This window comes from Magallana gigas, chromosome 9, assembly GCF_963853765.1.
Source record: "Magallana gigas chromosome 9, xbMagGiga1.1, whole genome shotgun sequence".
Lineage (NCBI taxonomy): Eukaryota > Metazoa > Mollusca > Bivalvia > Ostreida > Ostreidae > Magallana > Magallana gigas.
The window spans coordinates 9,090,990-9,109,287 of record NC_088861.1 but is presented as its reverse complement, the minus strand read 5'-3'; the positions used below and the strand labels follow the sequence as shown (position 1 = coordinate 9,109,287).

Sequence of the window (18,298 nt, the reverse complement as noted above, 5' to 3'; positions counted from 1 at the left end):
TGCTAGCACAGGAATACCTTGTAAGCACATGGCAGAAACTATAAATATACTGGTATTATGAGATATAAGGAAAAGCCTGATAAAGGTATGGTAATTCTTTATATAGCTTAATAATGTTAGTATCAAAAACTATAATGACATGCAACAAATTCAGGAAGATTAAATTGTGCATGTACTAACTCACCTAGTGCAGACGAAAACAAGGAAATCAGAGCAGATTCCCTTTGAAAATGTTAGCATTAGTAGAGAATTCGAAAGGGTTTGAATTCAGGGCAATGTACATGGTGAATTTACATGTTACTGCATCAATCAATATAGAGGGCATCGAAAATAAATGGGGAACACCCCTAAAACACAATAATATAAAAAAAAAAAAAAAAGAAGACCAGCAAATATTTCTCTACAAAATTTTAATCCAACAGTAACAATAAACATCAATGTCAACAATAGAACAAAAATCAACAAAGGTAAAACAAACAAACAAACCAAAAGCTCAAATTTATCAAGTACTTACGAGCAATTGGATATGCTTTGTAGTCCATTTCTATCAATTTCTTGGCGACATTCGAGGTCTTATAAAATCATAACATTCTGAGGGGGGCGTTAAAAGAGAGTCGGGCAACAGGACCTCAAGTACCTCTACAGTCTGGAGAGGGTTGTAAAACAACTCCACTTATAATTGATCAACACACTGGTCTAGAGTGTCCCACAGATGAACACAAGTAGGTGTGTGTGTGTGTGCATATATATGTACAGTGTGTGTGAATATTTGTAAATAATTCAGGTATTGATTAATGATTGGGCTATCCCTGCACACATGGGAAACCAGTTTGACACCCCTCCTCTCTCTCTCTCTCTCTCTCTCTCTCTCTCTCTCTCTCTCTCTCCGCATTCTATATAGAGACTACATGACTGGTCATTAGGGTACAGATCAAGTCATGTGACTTTCTGCGTGTGGTCAGTGTTTACATAAGATTACTTCAGCGTGTGGCCTGATGAATCATGATAGGTTTTTGTTGACACTTGATCAGCTGATGCAGGTATAGAGATAGTCTGTGTACACTCAAATGGAAAGAATTCAGGTGATATTCAAAGCAGGTGGAATTTTTACAGGTATAATAAGCTATCATATAACACTTAGTCAAGAGGGCCATAGAAATTTCACTAAAGCAAGGACATCCCATTGTGGATCAGTGTTTGAACAAGGCTTATCAATATGAGTATGCACAAAATGAATTATATCCAACCATTTAATTGCTCATGAACATAAACAAGGAAACATAACATCAATAAATTATGCATTCAACATGAAATTTACACTCCATTGTCTTACCAATAGCAATCAATTGTCAGTGGTAAAATTGAATCAGGGTAACAGAGACCATTGCAACTTTTTATATTAAATTTGTCAATTGATTATCAAACTGTTCACAATTTTATACAATAAGGAAACAAATGTTGTTATTCAATATGTACACAAAAATAAGACACTTTATTTTCAAAATTAAAATGAACAGGTGGAAGTATTTCAAGATGAGATACATATTACACATCTAATATCATTCAGAACTAATAAAAATTCAATTTTATACACATCAATTATCAATTAAAAAATAGTCGAAATTCAAAGAACAAACGACAATTAAAAAGTTCAAACTTCAATGGAATCGTCCATACTCCAGCTCACTACCCCGCGATCCTCACTAGCCGGACTTCCAGAACTCCGGGCGGTCCGTCTCAGGGCTCCGAACGACCGGTCCTCTACCGTACTGTCTAGGTCTGTGTCCCGGTCCGTGTAGAACTTGGCTGTATCCCTGCTGGTTTCTAGGCTGGTATCCACATCCGTGTAAAACTTATCGCTCCCTGTCGTATCCAGACTTCTGGTGTCTGACTTTGATGGCTGCAGAGTGTGTCCACTGTTAGATTCTCTTACTGGGTTTTCTTTGCTGGGATGGGTGGGAGACATGTTGGAATCATCATCATCTTCATCCAAGGGAGAAAAGAAGCAAAACCTTGGATATCGCCTACCAATTCTGACATGAAGGCTTTCATCTGAATTATTGTTGACATCATTGATGAAGAAGTTGTTGTTTGTGTTGTCTTCATCATTGCCGTCATTTTCTTCCACACCTTCGTTAAACTTTTCATCAGATTCATCCGACTCTGTTTCCTGAAGCTGGTGGTCCAGCATTACTGGAGTGACCCCTTCGACTTCTTTCAGTGCCTCTCTGATAGAGCTATCCATGTCTGAATCCTCAGTGGAGAAGCTTTTATTCAGGGCATTACATTCCTCCCCTTCCTCTTCCTCTCCCTCCCCCCTAGAAAACCTTGGCTCCTCACCTGTTACACAGGGGGAATTGTACGGTGTGTAACTGGGCACTCGCTCATCTCCTTGAGAAGTTAAACTGCTCTCAATTTTAGAAAAGTTTTCCATTTCTTCTTCCCCTAAGTCATCATCAGAGGTGTCATTTCTTAGCACAAGATCATCAATTGGTTTCAGAGCATCACGGAGAAATGAGTCAATCCGCCTTGCTATGTCTGCGTCGCTGGAATTGGGAGATGCAGCTAGATTCAAACCCTGCACATCTCGAGCCATGCTTGCTATCAGGCCTGGGGAGTCTGGACAAATATCTTGATCCATTTCCTCTCCCCCTGTGTCTTCATTGTGACTGGACTCATAGAAGTCATCCCTCATGAAGTCAATGCGCCTCCTTCCACACACAAAATAGTAATCACTGTCATCTTGGGTGTCATCTTGGAATTTTTCATAGCTAGCCCCTTCCCCACCTTCGTCAAATATGTCTGAGTTATACATGAGCTGGTATCTCTTGCTACATGCCATTCCTGCTAAATACATCAGGCTGTGTGGGTTATTAAACTTGCACTCATCTTCCAGAAAGTCGTATGTGTTGTCTGTTACAATTCTCAAGAATTCTTTCTCAATTTTCCTGCCTTCTTCTTCCAGTTCTCTAACAATATCTTCCATCGAATACTTGACAAGATTACAAGCAGCAGGAGACTCTTTGGGGACCAGTCTTTGCGAAGTCTGTGACTCATTAGAGTGAGACTGAATCTTTGTTGTGGACCAATTCATGCCGACGAAGGAGGAATCTCTAGAAAGTAGCTCATCTTCATGATGGTCATGACAAAACACGGCCTCCACAGTTCCCGATATATCTTCCGGCTTAGACTCTACATTAACTACTGTTTCATCCACATCATCCAGCTTAGTCTTAATTGCTTCTTTCACAGGTGACATCCTTTCCATGGTGTTGCATTTTTCTTTTGAAGGTACCGGTACATCTGTTTCCTCAGTTCTTCTGTATGACAATAACTGAACTGCATCTGATTTTTTTGGCTGGAAGAGCCTCTTCCATGAAAATCGCCGTTTTCTTCTCTCAGAACAATCTTCCTTCAACCTTATTCTTCTCTTTTCCTGTTCTTCAGGGGTGTACAACCTAACCTTTGTTCCAACAACCTCTATGTTCATCCCATTTTCTTTTGTTCCTACAATGTCATAATCACTCTCTAATCGGGAATTTATATCGTCACCGAGAACCTTCAATTTTTTTCCGACCACTTCAAAGTTCAGTCCATTCTCTGGAGTCCCCTCGATGTCATAGTCTCCAAACTGCTCTGCTCTGGCAATGGGAGAACTTGAATACCTTGGTTTTGCCGACCGTTTGCCTGGCGTCATCTGTGGCGTATCGCAATCACTGTGATCCAAACTTGGTTCATAGCTCACCATTTCTAGCATTGGCGATGTAGAAACATTTCTTCTATTCACTGCAGAGGCGACATCCATTTCATTCTCTGTATCAGAGGTCTGAGTTTCGACATTACAATAAGCATTCAACTTGGAGTCCAACTCAGCTAGGACTTCCTCCTCTGTGAGGTTCTTCTGGGACAAGCTTTCATACTTGTGGATGAGGTGCTCATCAAAGTGTGCATTACGTACCCTGTGTCCCAGATTAAACTTAGGTGGTGGAGACATCCAGGGATTGGAGGGGGAATGACAAGGAGATTCATCACCTTCATCACATGCACTTGATTCTGCCACATTCTCCGAGAGAAACCTCTCCAAATCTCCCAAGCTCTTTGAAAGAGAGTCTTCCTCGGCAGCAGCACTGGCACCAGAAAATGTCTCCGCCAAATACTCTGGGCACTGAACATCAGACAACTCGGGATCTCTCCCTTCAACTTTCTCCTTTGGTGTCTTTGGTTTGGCTGCACATTCCCCTTGAATGGAAGACTTTTCTGTCCTGAAGTGTCTGTATACCTCAGAAGCAGTGACAAAAGTGGTGGGAAATTTCTTTTTCCTGTACTCCTCCTCTCTTAGATCCCCCTGCCCACTTCGCCAGCTGTCACCAAGAGATGACACTGAATCCCTGACTGGCTCGCTTAGTCTCTCACTCCTCTGTAAATTCTCAGCTGATTTTGTTACCCTCTGTTTGTCAGCAATAACACTCTTAGTACCCTGAGTCTTCTCTGGTGAGGTCTTCTCAAAGAACATGGAACATGTGGACATCTCATCTTGAAGTGCATTATTACTCAAATTCCCTTTACCTCCAATGTACACTGGAGACACCATGCCATGCTCAATATTGACATACTTCTTCCATCTCTTGTCTTTCCAGTCTGTCAGAGCATATTTTTCTGCCAGGGAACTCACAAAGGGAGACAACTTTCGCTCATGCTTCTTAGTTGAAGTTTCCTCATCCTCCCTGGCATGTTCAAGCCTGCGTCTGCTCTGAGATGGTATATCTTCCACAGAATCTTCCCTATCATCCACCTCTAACTCGTACTCTGGGGTACAGGATCTGTAATCACTGGGAGACATGTAGGGATATCCCTCCGGGTCTGTATCATTGATGTCATGTAGAGCAATCGGCCTCAAGGGCTGCCTGTCTTCCATTATCTCCTTCCTAGCAGCCCTGCTGTAAAGGACTGGCACACTTTTACATTCTCCATCATCCGCCTGCATTTGTCTACTCTCTGGCGTGAATCCCAGATTACATTCAGTTTCAGACTTGGACTCCGGTCCCACCTGTTGAATTTTCCTAGTTTTGAATGGAAGAAATCTCAACTGGGAGAAAAAGCTGGGCTTTCCCTGCACAGACTTTCTCTTCAGTTTGAGCTGTATTTCGGGGGATTTCTGGCTGTCCCTCGACATGTTCTCTTTGTTGGAGTCGTCCAAAGAGCTGGCTGTGGTGTCCTGTTCTGCTCTCTTTTTTTCAAACATGTCGACAATTGGCTTGATGTGGTCCGACACACTTCTTTGAGCTGCGCTATAGACTATACCACCAAACAATGGGAAATAGGGTTGAGTGGGCTTGGCTGCCCCCACACTCTCTGGGATACAAGGTTCACTGGTCTGAACCAAGCGTCTTATACCGAGCTGCTCCCTGTCACTGTCTCTATGATATGCATGATGGAACATACTAGTATTTTCATCCACATTATCAGCACTGGTAAAATCGGACCTGTATATCAGTACAGGACTATGACCGTTATCCCTATGAGACCATGCAGGGTAAGGCGTACTCCTGGGGGCAGGGACTGGGGTTACCTTTTTCCGTTTGGAATAGGAGCTCTTGTGACTGGTGTGCAACATGCGGGGTCGAGGGATGGGTGCTGTGCAAGCATGCATGGCTGTGGAGAGAAGCAGGGAGAGCGTGGTGAGGGAAAAGCATGCAAGGGGGCCACCACAATCAAAGAGGAAAAGTCAAATATTGTTCTCAAAATCAGAACTTCTTTTAGCTTTCTTTTCTCCACCTTTTGAAATTGAATTTAAAAAAAAAACAACCTTATATAACAGTTCTTTTGGTTTTCTTTTCTACACAAAAAATTAATAATTTCCAACACATTTTAAAACTTTGTTGATTGTGGTAACCCTGTGCAGAAAAGGCATGATTAAATGATGCCCATTACCATTAATGAAAGACTATGTACCAGAGAAAAGGAATAAACTATTATCTATTTATATACTCGCATTTAAGTCATATCTGTATGAACATTACAAGTAGACATTTTTTTTCAGGGCTCACATTTATGCATCTCTTTTAAAAATCTATGAAATTTCAAACCAGCAGAGTAAAAGTTTATTCCTATGTCAACTGTGGAACTTTAAACAAATTAATGAGTATTTTTTGTAATATTGATTTTTTATTGTCTGCAAAATAGAAAATGTCTACTGTATTAAAAATCTGTTTCAAAAGTAAGTAATTTTTAAAGTTTTTTATGCTTCAAATAATTTCAAATAAATCAATTGTTTAAATTGGTGTTAAAGCAAATTAATCTATTCATGTTAATAAATAACTTCTTAATGTTTACTTATGAAATACTTGTTATGGATTTATTGTTTGTCATTACTTTTTTTATTGCACAAATCTTAACTTCCAAAACTGAACTACAACTTGAATGCGGGTATATACCACATCAAGTACAGTTTTAGTTTACATTTAGCTAACTACTGATTTATACATCTGAACTTTGATATCTCAAACAATGATATCTAGAATATCATTTGTTGAAATGATATGGGGATATCCTAACCAGTTTCTTTATTTTAACCTTAATATCTTAAATACTTGATGAGATTTTTCTCAGCCCCACTGAGTTCGAGAAACCAAGGTTTGACTGTACATACAGACACATATATACGAGGGTTAGTGCATTAACCATACCTGGCTTTTCTCTCTTGAGAACAACTGGTTCCTCTGTAACGATTGGCTTTGGGTCCTGCTACAAATATTTGAATGCAATATTTCAAAACAAACCTTTTATTAAAAAAACTCTTTTATATGAGCACCTAAGGCACCTGAGAAATTAGACAAAATGGGGAAATACAGAAAGTTGTCAATGTTGGTGGACCTGAGATACTATGAATCAAGAAAACACTAATGACAACAGAAATTTTTCATGACTGTAAAGGGAAATAAATAAATGGTAACATAAGCCAGATACACAAATATACTCAGGTCAGACTTGTCACACCACTAGAAATCCTTTCAAGGAGAACAAAGCTACTGAGAACAAAAATACATGAACTTGAAATTTGAAGAGGCACATGGTATTCTTTATCTCTATATTTCCTCTTTGTTGTGGCTGACAAGCAAATCCACCACACTTGCATTTCACTTACGACATTTATTCCCCTTGATTACAGTCAAGTACAGCCCCCCAAATATTACTCATTCAAAAATTAAAAAAAAAAAAATTAAAATTCAATATTTGATTATGAATGAATAATTTGTTGGGTTTTTTTTAACCAGACATTATGAAAAAAAAAATAATGAGAGTTATGGCAAATGGACATAGCACTTTTCCATCTAATTTATATAAAAGGGATTAGTAATTACAGTAGGGTCTTTTTGCCAAGGGCAATCTATGTACCAAGAATATTCATACTACCAAAATGTCTGGTCTTCAAGGTGTGGACAGACAAAATCTATCTTGACCATGACCTTTTACCTTGAGAAAATGTTCCTAACTTTAACCAATCATAGTACCAAGTATGATCATCCTATTCAACATGTATATGGTCTGTATTTTGCCTATAAAATAAATGTTTTAGGACGAAATATTCAATTAAATCCGATGACCTTGACCTCTGACCTTGAAAATAACTAAAGGCTCTTTTTTAGCAATAAGCAACCTTTTACACTTAAAATGACCACCCTACCTCACACAGTGCGTCAGGCAGATGAAGACATTTTGTCATCTGCCTAAAGATGTGCATTTAATAATAAAATCTTTTTGACTTTTTCATGAAAACCATTACAATGATGAAAATTTTTGAAAACATTTTGACTGGCACCAAGCATCAACCTACACAATTGTCTCAGACTTGTAAAAAAAAAAAAAGCGCAGATAAAAGGATATGATGTGTGGGTGTCAAATTACATGCACATTTCCTGTAACTTTTATTTTCAAAAAAAGAGGAAGAGGAAGGATAGGTTTCAACAAAAATGAGATTAAAAAAATGAAGGAAGTACACTTGTCTGTTTTATCACAATTTTTGTCTATTGTATCTAATGAACAACAGATTATTGAAATATCCTATAATTTTGGTTGAATTGATTTCAGACCAAAATAGAACCAGTTTAACAAGACCTTGGACTTTCAGTAGGGCTTAGCTATCTATTCCTTGCGTCAAAACAAATTAAAAATGACGAAGTTTCAAGCGAAATATGCATCGATTGCGTAGTCTTGGCTCAAAAGCCAGACAAATCTTGTTGATTTCAAAGAGCCATGGCTGAGTGGCTAGCAATGAAATAGACAGGCCTACGTCACATTGCTGTTTGACACAACTACTAGTACCCAAAGTCCAAGCTCTTGTTAATATGGTTTTGAAGTGCATCATCATATATCAGCATTTTTTGCATTGAATCTCTTGACAAGGAGGGTACTTGGACCCACTTACTTTTTCAACAGGTCTCTTAGCACTAGCTGCTGTTGAGCGTAACTTGATGGGTCCACCTTCAAATATGTTTCCAAGGCCAATACCCATCACTTTCTTTCCTTTTGTTTCTGGTTTTTCCTCAGCTGTAATATAAGAATAATTTTTATGTAATACAAACCAGTGAGAAACCTGTAAATGCAAAAACTGTTAAAAAACAAAACAACTGGCATATTTCATGTGGTCTTTTCCAAAAGTAATCATGATCCTATATAAGGGTCCTACATTCACTTAATTGCCTGTATCTGCAGATATTGGATATTTTTTTTCAAAACAGCACATGGTTTCTGCCTTATTATAATTATCTACACCTAAGTCATTGTGTGTAAGCATCTGGTATTTTTTAAATACATGTATGATGACCTGTGGATACCATATACAGTGGAATCAGTTTTATTCGTGGGGGGGGGGGGGGGGGGGGGGGGGGTGTGTGTCAATGTCCGTGGGTAGCCAAAATTGACTTGGTTCAAGAGGACATAATTTCGTTGGTAGTGTAATGGGGTAATTTTAATAATTAATAAACAAATATTGGATACATGTTCATGATGTTGATTTGTGGGCAAGGGTTACTAACGAAAGCCACAAACATTGGTCCCCCACAATGATGATTCCACAGTACACCACATATAATATACCAGAGACTTACATGCACCTTCAATTCATTGTATGTCATATCATACAGTAAAACACCGGTATAGCGAACACGCTTATAATGAATTGACGCTTACAGCGAAGTTATTATCATTCTCCGTGACTACTGTAAATTCCTAATTTAACGCAAGGAATTAATATCCGTGTAAAATCACGAGAAGCATCCTTCGCGGATTTTAAAATCTCGCCATTATTTTCCGATTTTCTGATAGTTGAAAACTATAAGAAATAAGGAGAAAGTTCAACGTTCGCGATTTTATATTCTCGCAATTTGATACAAACCAGTGGGATCGCAGAATTAAGTACCGCGTAAAATAAGGAATTTACAGTATATAACTCTATTAACTTGACAGATATAACGTATTTTGGTTATAACGAAGCAAAATTGCCCTTCCCTGGCACTTCACTATAACCATGATTTACTGTATGGAATTTTCATGAGACGTGTCTGTACCTGGCAAGCTATTTGTCACATCATACCTTTTTATAGTCTAATAATTGGAATTAGATGCTGGGAATCAGCCATCTCTTTTTAAACACCTAAATACATTCAGTTCATGGTCATGTCTGAGATACCTTTCTAGTATGATGCTTGAGAGGTGGCAACAAATCCAGAACATCCAGTTTATATTTATATACTAGATTGATCTTTTTGATAGGGCATGTCAGAGAAACCTTTCAAGTATGATGCTGGAGAGGTGGCAGCAAATCCAGAACATCCAGTTTGTATATATATTAGATTGATCTTTTTGATAGGGCACATTTGTTCCCACACAGAACTACCTTTACCTGGCTGAGATTCAGACAAATCATTGTTCGGCTCTTCGTCCTCTGTACCGATCATCTCCACAAAGTTGGAGGGGAAAACCCCGGTCTTTCCGTTCAATACACCCTCCCACCATCCTTCTTCTTCCTACAAAATCAGCAAACAATGACCTTCCTCATACAAATGTAAAGCTTTGTAAACATCATCAGATTTCATTCTTTCCTACCAACATTTGCTAGTACACCTGCTGCACCTTGCTGCATTTAATATTACATAATTTTCTCAAAATATTTCTAAATTTTTAAAATCATTGCCAATTTGAACCCTGAATAAGGTCCCTGTGGACTTTGATTAAGGGAATTTCCTCACCTGTTTAATGATTTCCACAGTGTCACCCACTTCTATTTTTAGTTCATCCTCATTTTCGGGTTCATAGTCAAACAACACCTTGGCTTTTTTCCTCTTCTCTGAATGATGGTGATGGTGATGTTCTGAAAAAGATCACAACAGATCAAATCTTACAGCTCTTCCAGCACACCATACAACGACCCATAATAAGTATATCATATACCAATGCTTCGGATTTTCTTCAGCTTTGTAAACATGATCTCTCCAATATGGTATGCTATTCAACTTATGTTGTATTTTTTTTTTTTTTTGGAAAATCAACACGGCAGTTTTCTGCACAAAATACAACTAAAGCCTCATTAAGTGTATGCGGTGACAATCTAATCAATAAGGATATAGAGTTCCCAATTAAGATAAATAAAAGCCTACAGCTGAATCAAGCTGCTAGGCTTCATCAATCTAACGATTATAATATCTAAAGGACATATTATGTTAAGACATGAAAAGAAATAATCAATGGCCTACAATTATATAACACAAAACAGCTGTTCCTACATTACAAAAAAATGTTTGATGATCAGGATCCATGGGTTTTGAGTTTTTATTTTGATTTTGAACAGCAATGACATCAATAACTATATTTGTTATTCTAGCTTTCATGTAGGTAAGTTTTTTTTTTTAGTTTTTTGTTATACAGACGCAGTTCTGCTATAAAACATTTATTTTTACAATGTTGAGATAGCATACCTACTGGTATATATTATAAAGAACTCAATATTTTTTCACAATGGCTAATCTATGATATAATAGGAGGTTTTGTGATTTTTTATAATCTGCTTTACCTTTATTATAATAAATCAGTATTAAATGAGGTCAACTTAACTATAAAATAGAAAATGGAAATTATGTGAAATGAATTGATATATTTTTCAAACACAACTTGTAAGAACAGAGCTTCATTATAACCGGGTCATTTCAAAGAAATATGTCAATGTGAATACTAAATTGACAGAAGAAATAACTTCTTTGATATAATGTCTTCATTATCAATAGCAATTTTCAAGAAACATATCTTTGAATTTAAAGAAACATTTGATATCAATCTTGGCATACTGACTTCAGCCATTAATAGTTGATGTACACTTAATTGAATTGTTTGAATTCTTTCTTTTTTTTGTTTTTTGGATGATAAAAATAAAAGGGATTTTATTTTGAGTTTATATTTTTCCTAATCATTTATCATCAAATTGGGTGCTGCATGTGGCAACAAGTAGATTTATATTCAAGTGTGGCAATACAAGTGTTTCCGGGGACAAAGATAAACATGTTATGTGTTCTGAACATCAACGTCCCCTAAATGATTTGCAAAAACTAATGATCATACATGAAATAATTTAAAATTCAAAATCATACAACAATTCATACATAAAATGTTTCACTTAAAAGTACATGTACTACTATTTAATCAATGACAGCTTGTATTAGGGAAATCACCCCCCCCCCCCCCCCCCCCCAAATTACTGGTCCAAAATCACGTTAATAAGAGTCGTTTCCTCAAATAAACATCTATCAGATATCAATAATTATTGATTTCCTCTTAATCTGTATAATTAGTAAACGAACACTAGTTTATGGATTAATGAAGACCTAGTAATATCCTATATATATATAGCAATAATGAAAACAACACAAATAATCCATTAGACTTCTTATAAATTCAAGAAATCAAACTAACAGATTTGTCTCATTTCATTTAAAGTAACACAAACTTTTTTTTCTTAAGCCTGTTGTAACCGCAAAATAAAACTATTAATTAAGATTCATTTTTAATTTCTTAAACTTGTTTTTCCACTAAAACATCAAAATACTAATTAAAATGCAGACACCAATGTCTATACAAACCTTACAGGGCAAGCTTTGACATAAATAAACAGTCTTTACAATTTTACAGTCTTAGTTTTAACAAGAGCTTATTTATAGACTTTCTTTGTGATGTTACTATCTAGTTTGCTCATCAAAACAATTAAGCTCTAGAATATTAGTTTAGTTTAAGATATTGAAAATATTGACCTCCTACTTTCTAATTTGCTAAGAGAAGCTCATTAATATGAATTCATAGACTGTCAAAACCAGAAAATTGTTTACCAAGATCTGCTTTGTTGTGTAAAACTGATGCTGCATCTACAAAATATACATCCTTGGATGAAGTCTGATGAGTGTCATTGCGTTCAAACTATTTATGTCTATTAGCCATTACCTGGACAGTTAACCATGAGTAGACCCTGGCTTCATCAAATTGAGTTTTTTTACGCACTACCCAAAGTCCAAGCAAGCTCTTGTGAAAACAGTTCTATAATGGAATTATTGTTTTCCATTCCTTTAAGAGTTATCTCCCTGGAATTATTGTTTTTCATTCCTTTAAGAGTTATCTCCCTGGAATTATTGTTTTTCATTCCTGTAATAGTTATCTCCCTTCACAGATGGTCTAAGCACCACAAAAGGATAACACAATAATGACATTATTTACCTTTCCTTTTCTGTGGTGCTGCACCAACATGGACATCTTTCAGTTTATTCGCTAGTTCTCTGACGGAAGATCTTTGTTGTGTTACCAGCAGTTCTTTCTTAGGTTCTTCCTTTTTCTTCTCTATAACCTAGTCATAAAGACACATCGTTTAATATATCAAGGTAAACAATAATTAGGTGTGTGAAACAAATGGCAACTAATCCCCCGAAATGATGCCTCAAAGTTGAATTTGTTTACCAACAAAGTCAAGTTCTTTTTATTTCCTTTGGTAAATTTTGTTTATAAATCTTTTATGATGTAATGCAATGTTTGTTTATTCTCTGATAGCACAAACATTTCCTTGCTTCCGTATTACTGGATATAAGTTCTGCACTTTTTAACAAACTTGAACAGTTCAAAATTAACTTATAACTGGGGTAAAATATCTTACTTTAGCAACACGTCAATACACATGTACATATGCATAGAGAATCTATTTTTCTGTAGAAAACAATGCTGAAACATTGCTCAATAGAGCTCACTGTTCTTACATCTTTTTGTTCTAAAGCAATATTACATTCTGCGAGACATCAACCAAGATAGAATCCACCAAAAAGTCATTGTCCTGGGCATAAACCAAATTACTCAAATAAAATGCTTATTACTAATAATCTTATTAATCATGTTAATGCTTTGACCCAATACGTGGCATTAAAGAATCATTAAAGAGATTGCAAATGCTAATAAAACAGCCTTGAGAGGGCAAGAGAGCTCTATAATATGAAGATGTACCAAGCCTTAACACTATGGTTTTAGTACATGCCCTGTATAATATTAGGTGCTGGCACTAGACAGCTCTTTCTCTGTTCAACAGTCTTGTTGCCAAATATAGGTCGAAAATTTTGAAGCCCATCATTAAAACTTGTATCATCTCAAGAGACCATAAGGATCCTTATAGCATCGTAAACTCCAAACCATTAAAAATATGTACAGTTTTCTTTGCTTTATGAATCTGGTTTAACCGAAGTCCCAGTTAAATTCAGATAAAATACTATCTGAATACTAATTTAATATTACATCCCCCCCTGTTAACAAACCTCAACAAAGTTGTTAGGAAACATTCCTTCTCTAACCCCCATCCCACCCACCATATACACAAACCTTGTTAACAAAGTTGTTATGAAACATTCTTTTTCTCCCCCTTTTATAAACAAATTAACATTGACAAAGTTCATTTTCCCAACTATGCAACAAACCTTGACAAAGTTATCAAAAAACATTCCTCTTCCCTCTATGTTAACAAACCTTGACAAACCTATTGGGAAACATCCCTTTTCTCCCTTTATCAAAGCTATTGGAAAACCCAATTCTCCCTTTCACAAAAATGTTGGGAAACATTCCTTTTCCTCCCTTTAAGACATAGTTATTGGGAAACATCCCATGTTAACATTCCTTTTTCCCTTTATGTTAACTAACCTTGACAAAGTTATCGGGAAACATCCCTTTTTTCCCGTTTAACTCCCCCTCCCACCAGCCTCCTTCTGACATTTGGACATTCCTGATGACGTCTCCGACTTTAATTGTGAGCTCATCCTCCTGTTCCGCGTCGTAATCAAATTCGACCAAAACGTCAACTGCAACAGAAAGCATCGCGACAATTACAAAATGTGTTGCGTTAAAATTTACTATCCTTCCGGTAAGTCACAAATTTTGCAACATTTTGGAATGCTTTCATAGTGTTCAACAATAAGGTGACTGTAAAAAAAAATTTTAAAAAAAAATAAAATAAAAAGGATATTGTTCCTTTATGAATAGAGAAGGAGCACATTATCTTGCATATACAGATTGATTTCTTATTGTACTGAAAGTACATAATACAGTCCCTGGATCAAAGTCACATGTTTATGTGATGTGGCATGATCTCCCCTTTCCCCCCAAACAAAAAAAAAACTTTTCCTTGAATGATTTATGAATATAAATTAATGTGGTTTGTAACATTATATATTATGTACAAAGCTGCAAAATCATTAGAAATATATATTAACATTCTAAGTTCTAAGAGTGTTTCCAATAGGAATTTGCCCCTCCCCCATTGACTCATAACGTAATCAATATCATAGGGAAGCATAATTTTTGGAGAAAAAAATCAGGAAATACTGTTAAATTTCCTTAAAATTGGATAATTCGGTTAAACAAATACTAAATAATGATGTGTTAAAACGTTTCCATATCCAAACCAACATGTCAATGCTTTAGTTTTTTGGGTTTTATTATGATATAAATGGATATACATAATTTAAACAACATGAAAAAGGAGGATAATTTTGACACCTGTGTATTCATAACATAATTATTGTCTCAAGAATAATACTTTTCAAAACAAGTAACATTTAGACAAGCAATTCAAATCATAGACATTCTGTTATTGTATGCTGTAGTGTATTCACTTTCCACACATAACGATGTATACACTTGCACACTTTATCTGTAAGTGTGATGTTCCTGTGTAATCCAAACAAATACTATTTATTTGAGTGTTCCTACTTGTATTATCTTTGAATACACAAGTAACTTTGGGGCAAGTGCCTCATTATTTTGTGAATGACTTGACTTTATCACTTTTTTCCTGTTTAGTGGATGACGTCTGCTCAGGTGTGATGAGTGAGAAAGACATTGTTCAATGTTGACATCATGATAATGGAATGTTTACAATATACCTGAAGCGGTTACGGTTGCTTATGCACCGTAAAATTAAAGAAAAAAACACGATCTTTATCTTCACATCTGCATGAATTAAACTTTTAAACAAGTGGTTCCTTTTTTAAAGTTAATCTAAAACATTGACTCTCACTGAAAAAAAGTTTATCCCCATCATCTGTCAGTTATATTGACTTCCTGACCGAACGTGAATTATTTTGGCGCTTAAATTAAATAATCTCTTAAATTGCATGTAATAAGTTGATCAATTGATTGAAAACTTCACTTTATGAATTTGTCAAAAGAAGAAATTCTAAAACAATCCTTACCCATTTTGAAATTATTAGAAGTATCAAGTTGTCAACTCATTTCTTTCGTGCAAGTGTCTTCTCAAATATGGCGGCGTATCACGTGACCATACAAACCTAGGTTTATAGTTCGTTCCAAAATTTCGTTCAGTACATCAAAGGGATGCCGCACACGCATAAGCTTAACACAAATTTCCTCTTTTATAAACCCCTAAAATTTGCAAAAAGTTAATAAGATTTACATTTACATGTTCATATTTATACAATAAGAAGTATATTTACAACAATTTTAAAATAGATTAAAATAACAAACGTAACGTTAATCACTTATCAATGTATGTCGTTGTAAATTTAGTGCTTGTAACATGTTTGTTTCGTTTTTTTGGTTTTTTTTTTAAATTATGCGAATGAATAAGAGTGAATTTTCTACCAATAGGCCTATATTTTGACAGCATTTTGTCTCGCCAGGAAATTTTTTTCAATACTATATATATATTGACCTTAATTCCACTAACCCAGAACTATACCAGAGTTTTCTTTCATTTAAACATATGTTAAATAACAATAGAAAGTACTTTTATATATGTTAATAAACTGATGAACTGTTAAACAACTTGCATACTAAGTTGGTGGTAATTACATCGTATATACGCTATTTGATGCTTTTCAGTGGCGGATCCAAAGGCAGGGTTACGGGGATTACACCCCCACCCTCTTTGAAAATGGGTGTGGGGGGGGGGGGGTACTAGAAATAGGAAAGAAAATGAAAGAAAAGAAAAGATATCAGGATCACCAATACTGAGGCTTATTTTTGTTTTGTTTTGTTCTACTATTTAACGTCTCAAAAAAATTATAGAAACATCTTAATGGCCGCCCCTGGTCCCCTTGATCATAATTGGGATTTCACTCGCAATCCTTCTCTTTCTGAAAAAAAAAATCCTGTGATCTTATATGTACATGTACTTCCATAATCGAAAACCACACCAATCCTCTCGCGCCTACATGTACATAGGCGTCGGAACCGGGGTGGGGGATGTGTGGCATAGTAAGACGTAACCGTAACAAAAACCTTGTTTATAATTATTGCTTGTCAAGATTTTTAGATAAGTCTAGCGCCCTCCCCCCCCCCCCCCCCCACTTTCAATTTGCTCCCCACACCACTGCGCCTACACAAACCCATGGTCCTGAAGACCGTGACATGAGACCTTGAGACAATAATGTACTTTTTGCAAGCAAATTTTCCCTCAACCCACAACCTTCGCGTTGAAAAATTCCTGAATCCGCACCTGCTTTTTATAGATTTCTCATCCGGCGTAAATATATACATGGACGGGAAGGGGGAGGAGGTAGTATTTCGATTAACAATTTATTCTAATAGTATTTTTTTATCACTAAACATGCTGAACATGCGTGGATTCAGAATTTTTTTTATCGGGGGAGGGGGTGGGGGTGGTGTTTAACATTGGTCCAGAAACAGATCCCTTTTTATTGTGTGTCTACTCAGTAAGTAGGATTATGATACATAATACTGATGAAATTATTCATGATTAATTTAATTATTGTATTCAACACTAACGTGCCAAAAGTATGTCAACTATTCTCTTTTCCCGATAAATTTTATTAAAAACAAGATTTATATTTAAAAGGGTTTTTATTGTTATTTTTTGTCAAAATTTGAAATGTTGACACTTTTTGACATACAGTGAAATGTTTTCTGTCAACTCATTTTATAAAATTTGATATTTCAAACACAACAGGAAGATATTTATAAGCGGCCCAAAAAAATTACAGATTTTGTGATATGCGAGCTGAAAAATCTTACTGTCAAATCTCAAGAACTGAAGGTTGGAGAAATATTTCAAATATGATGCTAAAAAAGCTAAAGATTTATCAATCCAAATCTTTTCAAAATCGGTCAAGGGGTTATTTTTTAATGATTCTTTGAAAATTTTGGTTTTTAATGAAATATATAGTGAAATTAAAAAAAAAATTATCACACTTTTGGCACCTGAGTGTACATATCAATTTGTAAAATAACTCGGTGGCATTAATGAGTACAAATTATTACGCAGAACATGCATGCATGGAGTGATTTGTCAAATTCATGTTTAAAAGAAAAACAGTATTAGATCATAAACTTATCATGTGTACTGAAATTAGGTCAAAAGTATAGAATTATTAAAAAAAAATAGATATGTCTGATTTATGTTATATCAGAGTCTCTGGTTATACATATGTATTTTTTTCCCTCTCAATATTTTACTGAGTTATACACAAGTTATTCCCCTTCTACAACTCTCTCGTCAAAGAAGATACAAATTGTTTCTGTCATTTATGGTGTTTGTCCTGTTACTGACCAAATCGGTCAATTTTGTCATCGAACCGGTGATTTTAGTCCCAGAGTAAGTTTTTAATTTGTACATTAACTATAGAAAATATGAAAAAGTATCAAGGTTCTAGGCAAGAGAGGTTTGATTTGCCGTACAGGGAAGATATTGGGTTCATTTACACGTTTTATCAGTGCATCATTTTTCAACTGTTTATGGGAGCATGTAGAGTAT

At 35.8% G+C, this 18,298-nt stretch overlaps 2 protein-coding genes across 17 annotated transcripts in view; one reads left to right on the top strand and one right to left on the bottom strand.

Annotated features, from left to right (window-relative positions):
• Positions 1–15,907, bottom strand: part of LOC105340479 (SH3 domain-containing kinase-binding protein 1) — a 29,237-nt gene extending 13,330 nt beyond the window's left edge. For 12 of the 15 annotated variants that reach the window (XM_020072289.3, XM_066071738.1, XM_066071741.1 and 9 more), the window contains exons 1-7: positions 15,759–15,906; positions 14,209–14,366; positions 12,754–12,880; positions 10,248–10,369; positions 9,902–10,025; positions 8,426–8,547; positions 6,687–6,744 (exon numbers count right to left, since the gene is read on the bottom strand). In XM_020072289.3, coding sequence (XP_019927848.3) covers positions 6,687–6,744; positions 8,426–8,547; positions 9,902–10,025; positions 10,248–10,369; positions 12,754–12,880; positions 14,209–14,366; positions 15,759–15,762 — 715 coding nt within the window. In that variant the 5' untranslated portion in view covers positions 15,763–15,906. Of the gene's footprint in view, positions 1–1,236; positions 5,653–6,686; positions 6,745–8,425; positions 8,548–9,901; positions 10,026–10,247; positions 10,370–10,449; positions 10,582–12,753; positions 12,881–13,988; positions 14,028–14,208; positions 14,367–15,758 lie in introns of those variants that run through there. The other 3 variants (XM_011446530.4, XM_066071737.1, XM_011446531.4) reach the window with 3 other exon arrangements.
• Positions 15,908–18,029: 2,122 nt separating this feature from the next.
• LOC117692231 (cytochrome b5 reductase 4) overlaps positions 18,030–18,298 on the top strand; it is a 29,492-nt gene continuing 29,223 nt past the window's right edge. For both annotated transcript variants that reach the window (XM_034479637.2, XM_034479635.2), the window contains exon 1: positions 18,030–18,139. The gene's annotated coding sequence lies outside the window, so the exon portion shown is untranslated. The remainder of the gene's footprint in view (positions 18,140–18,298) is intronic.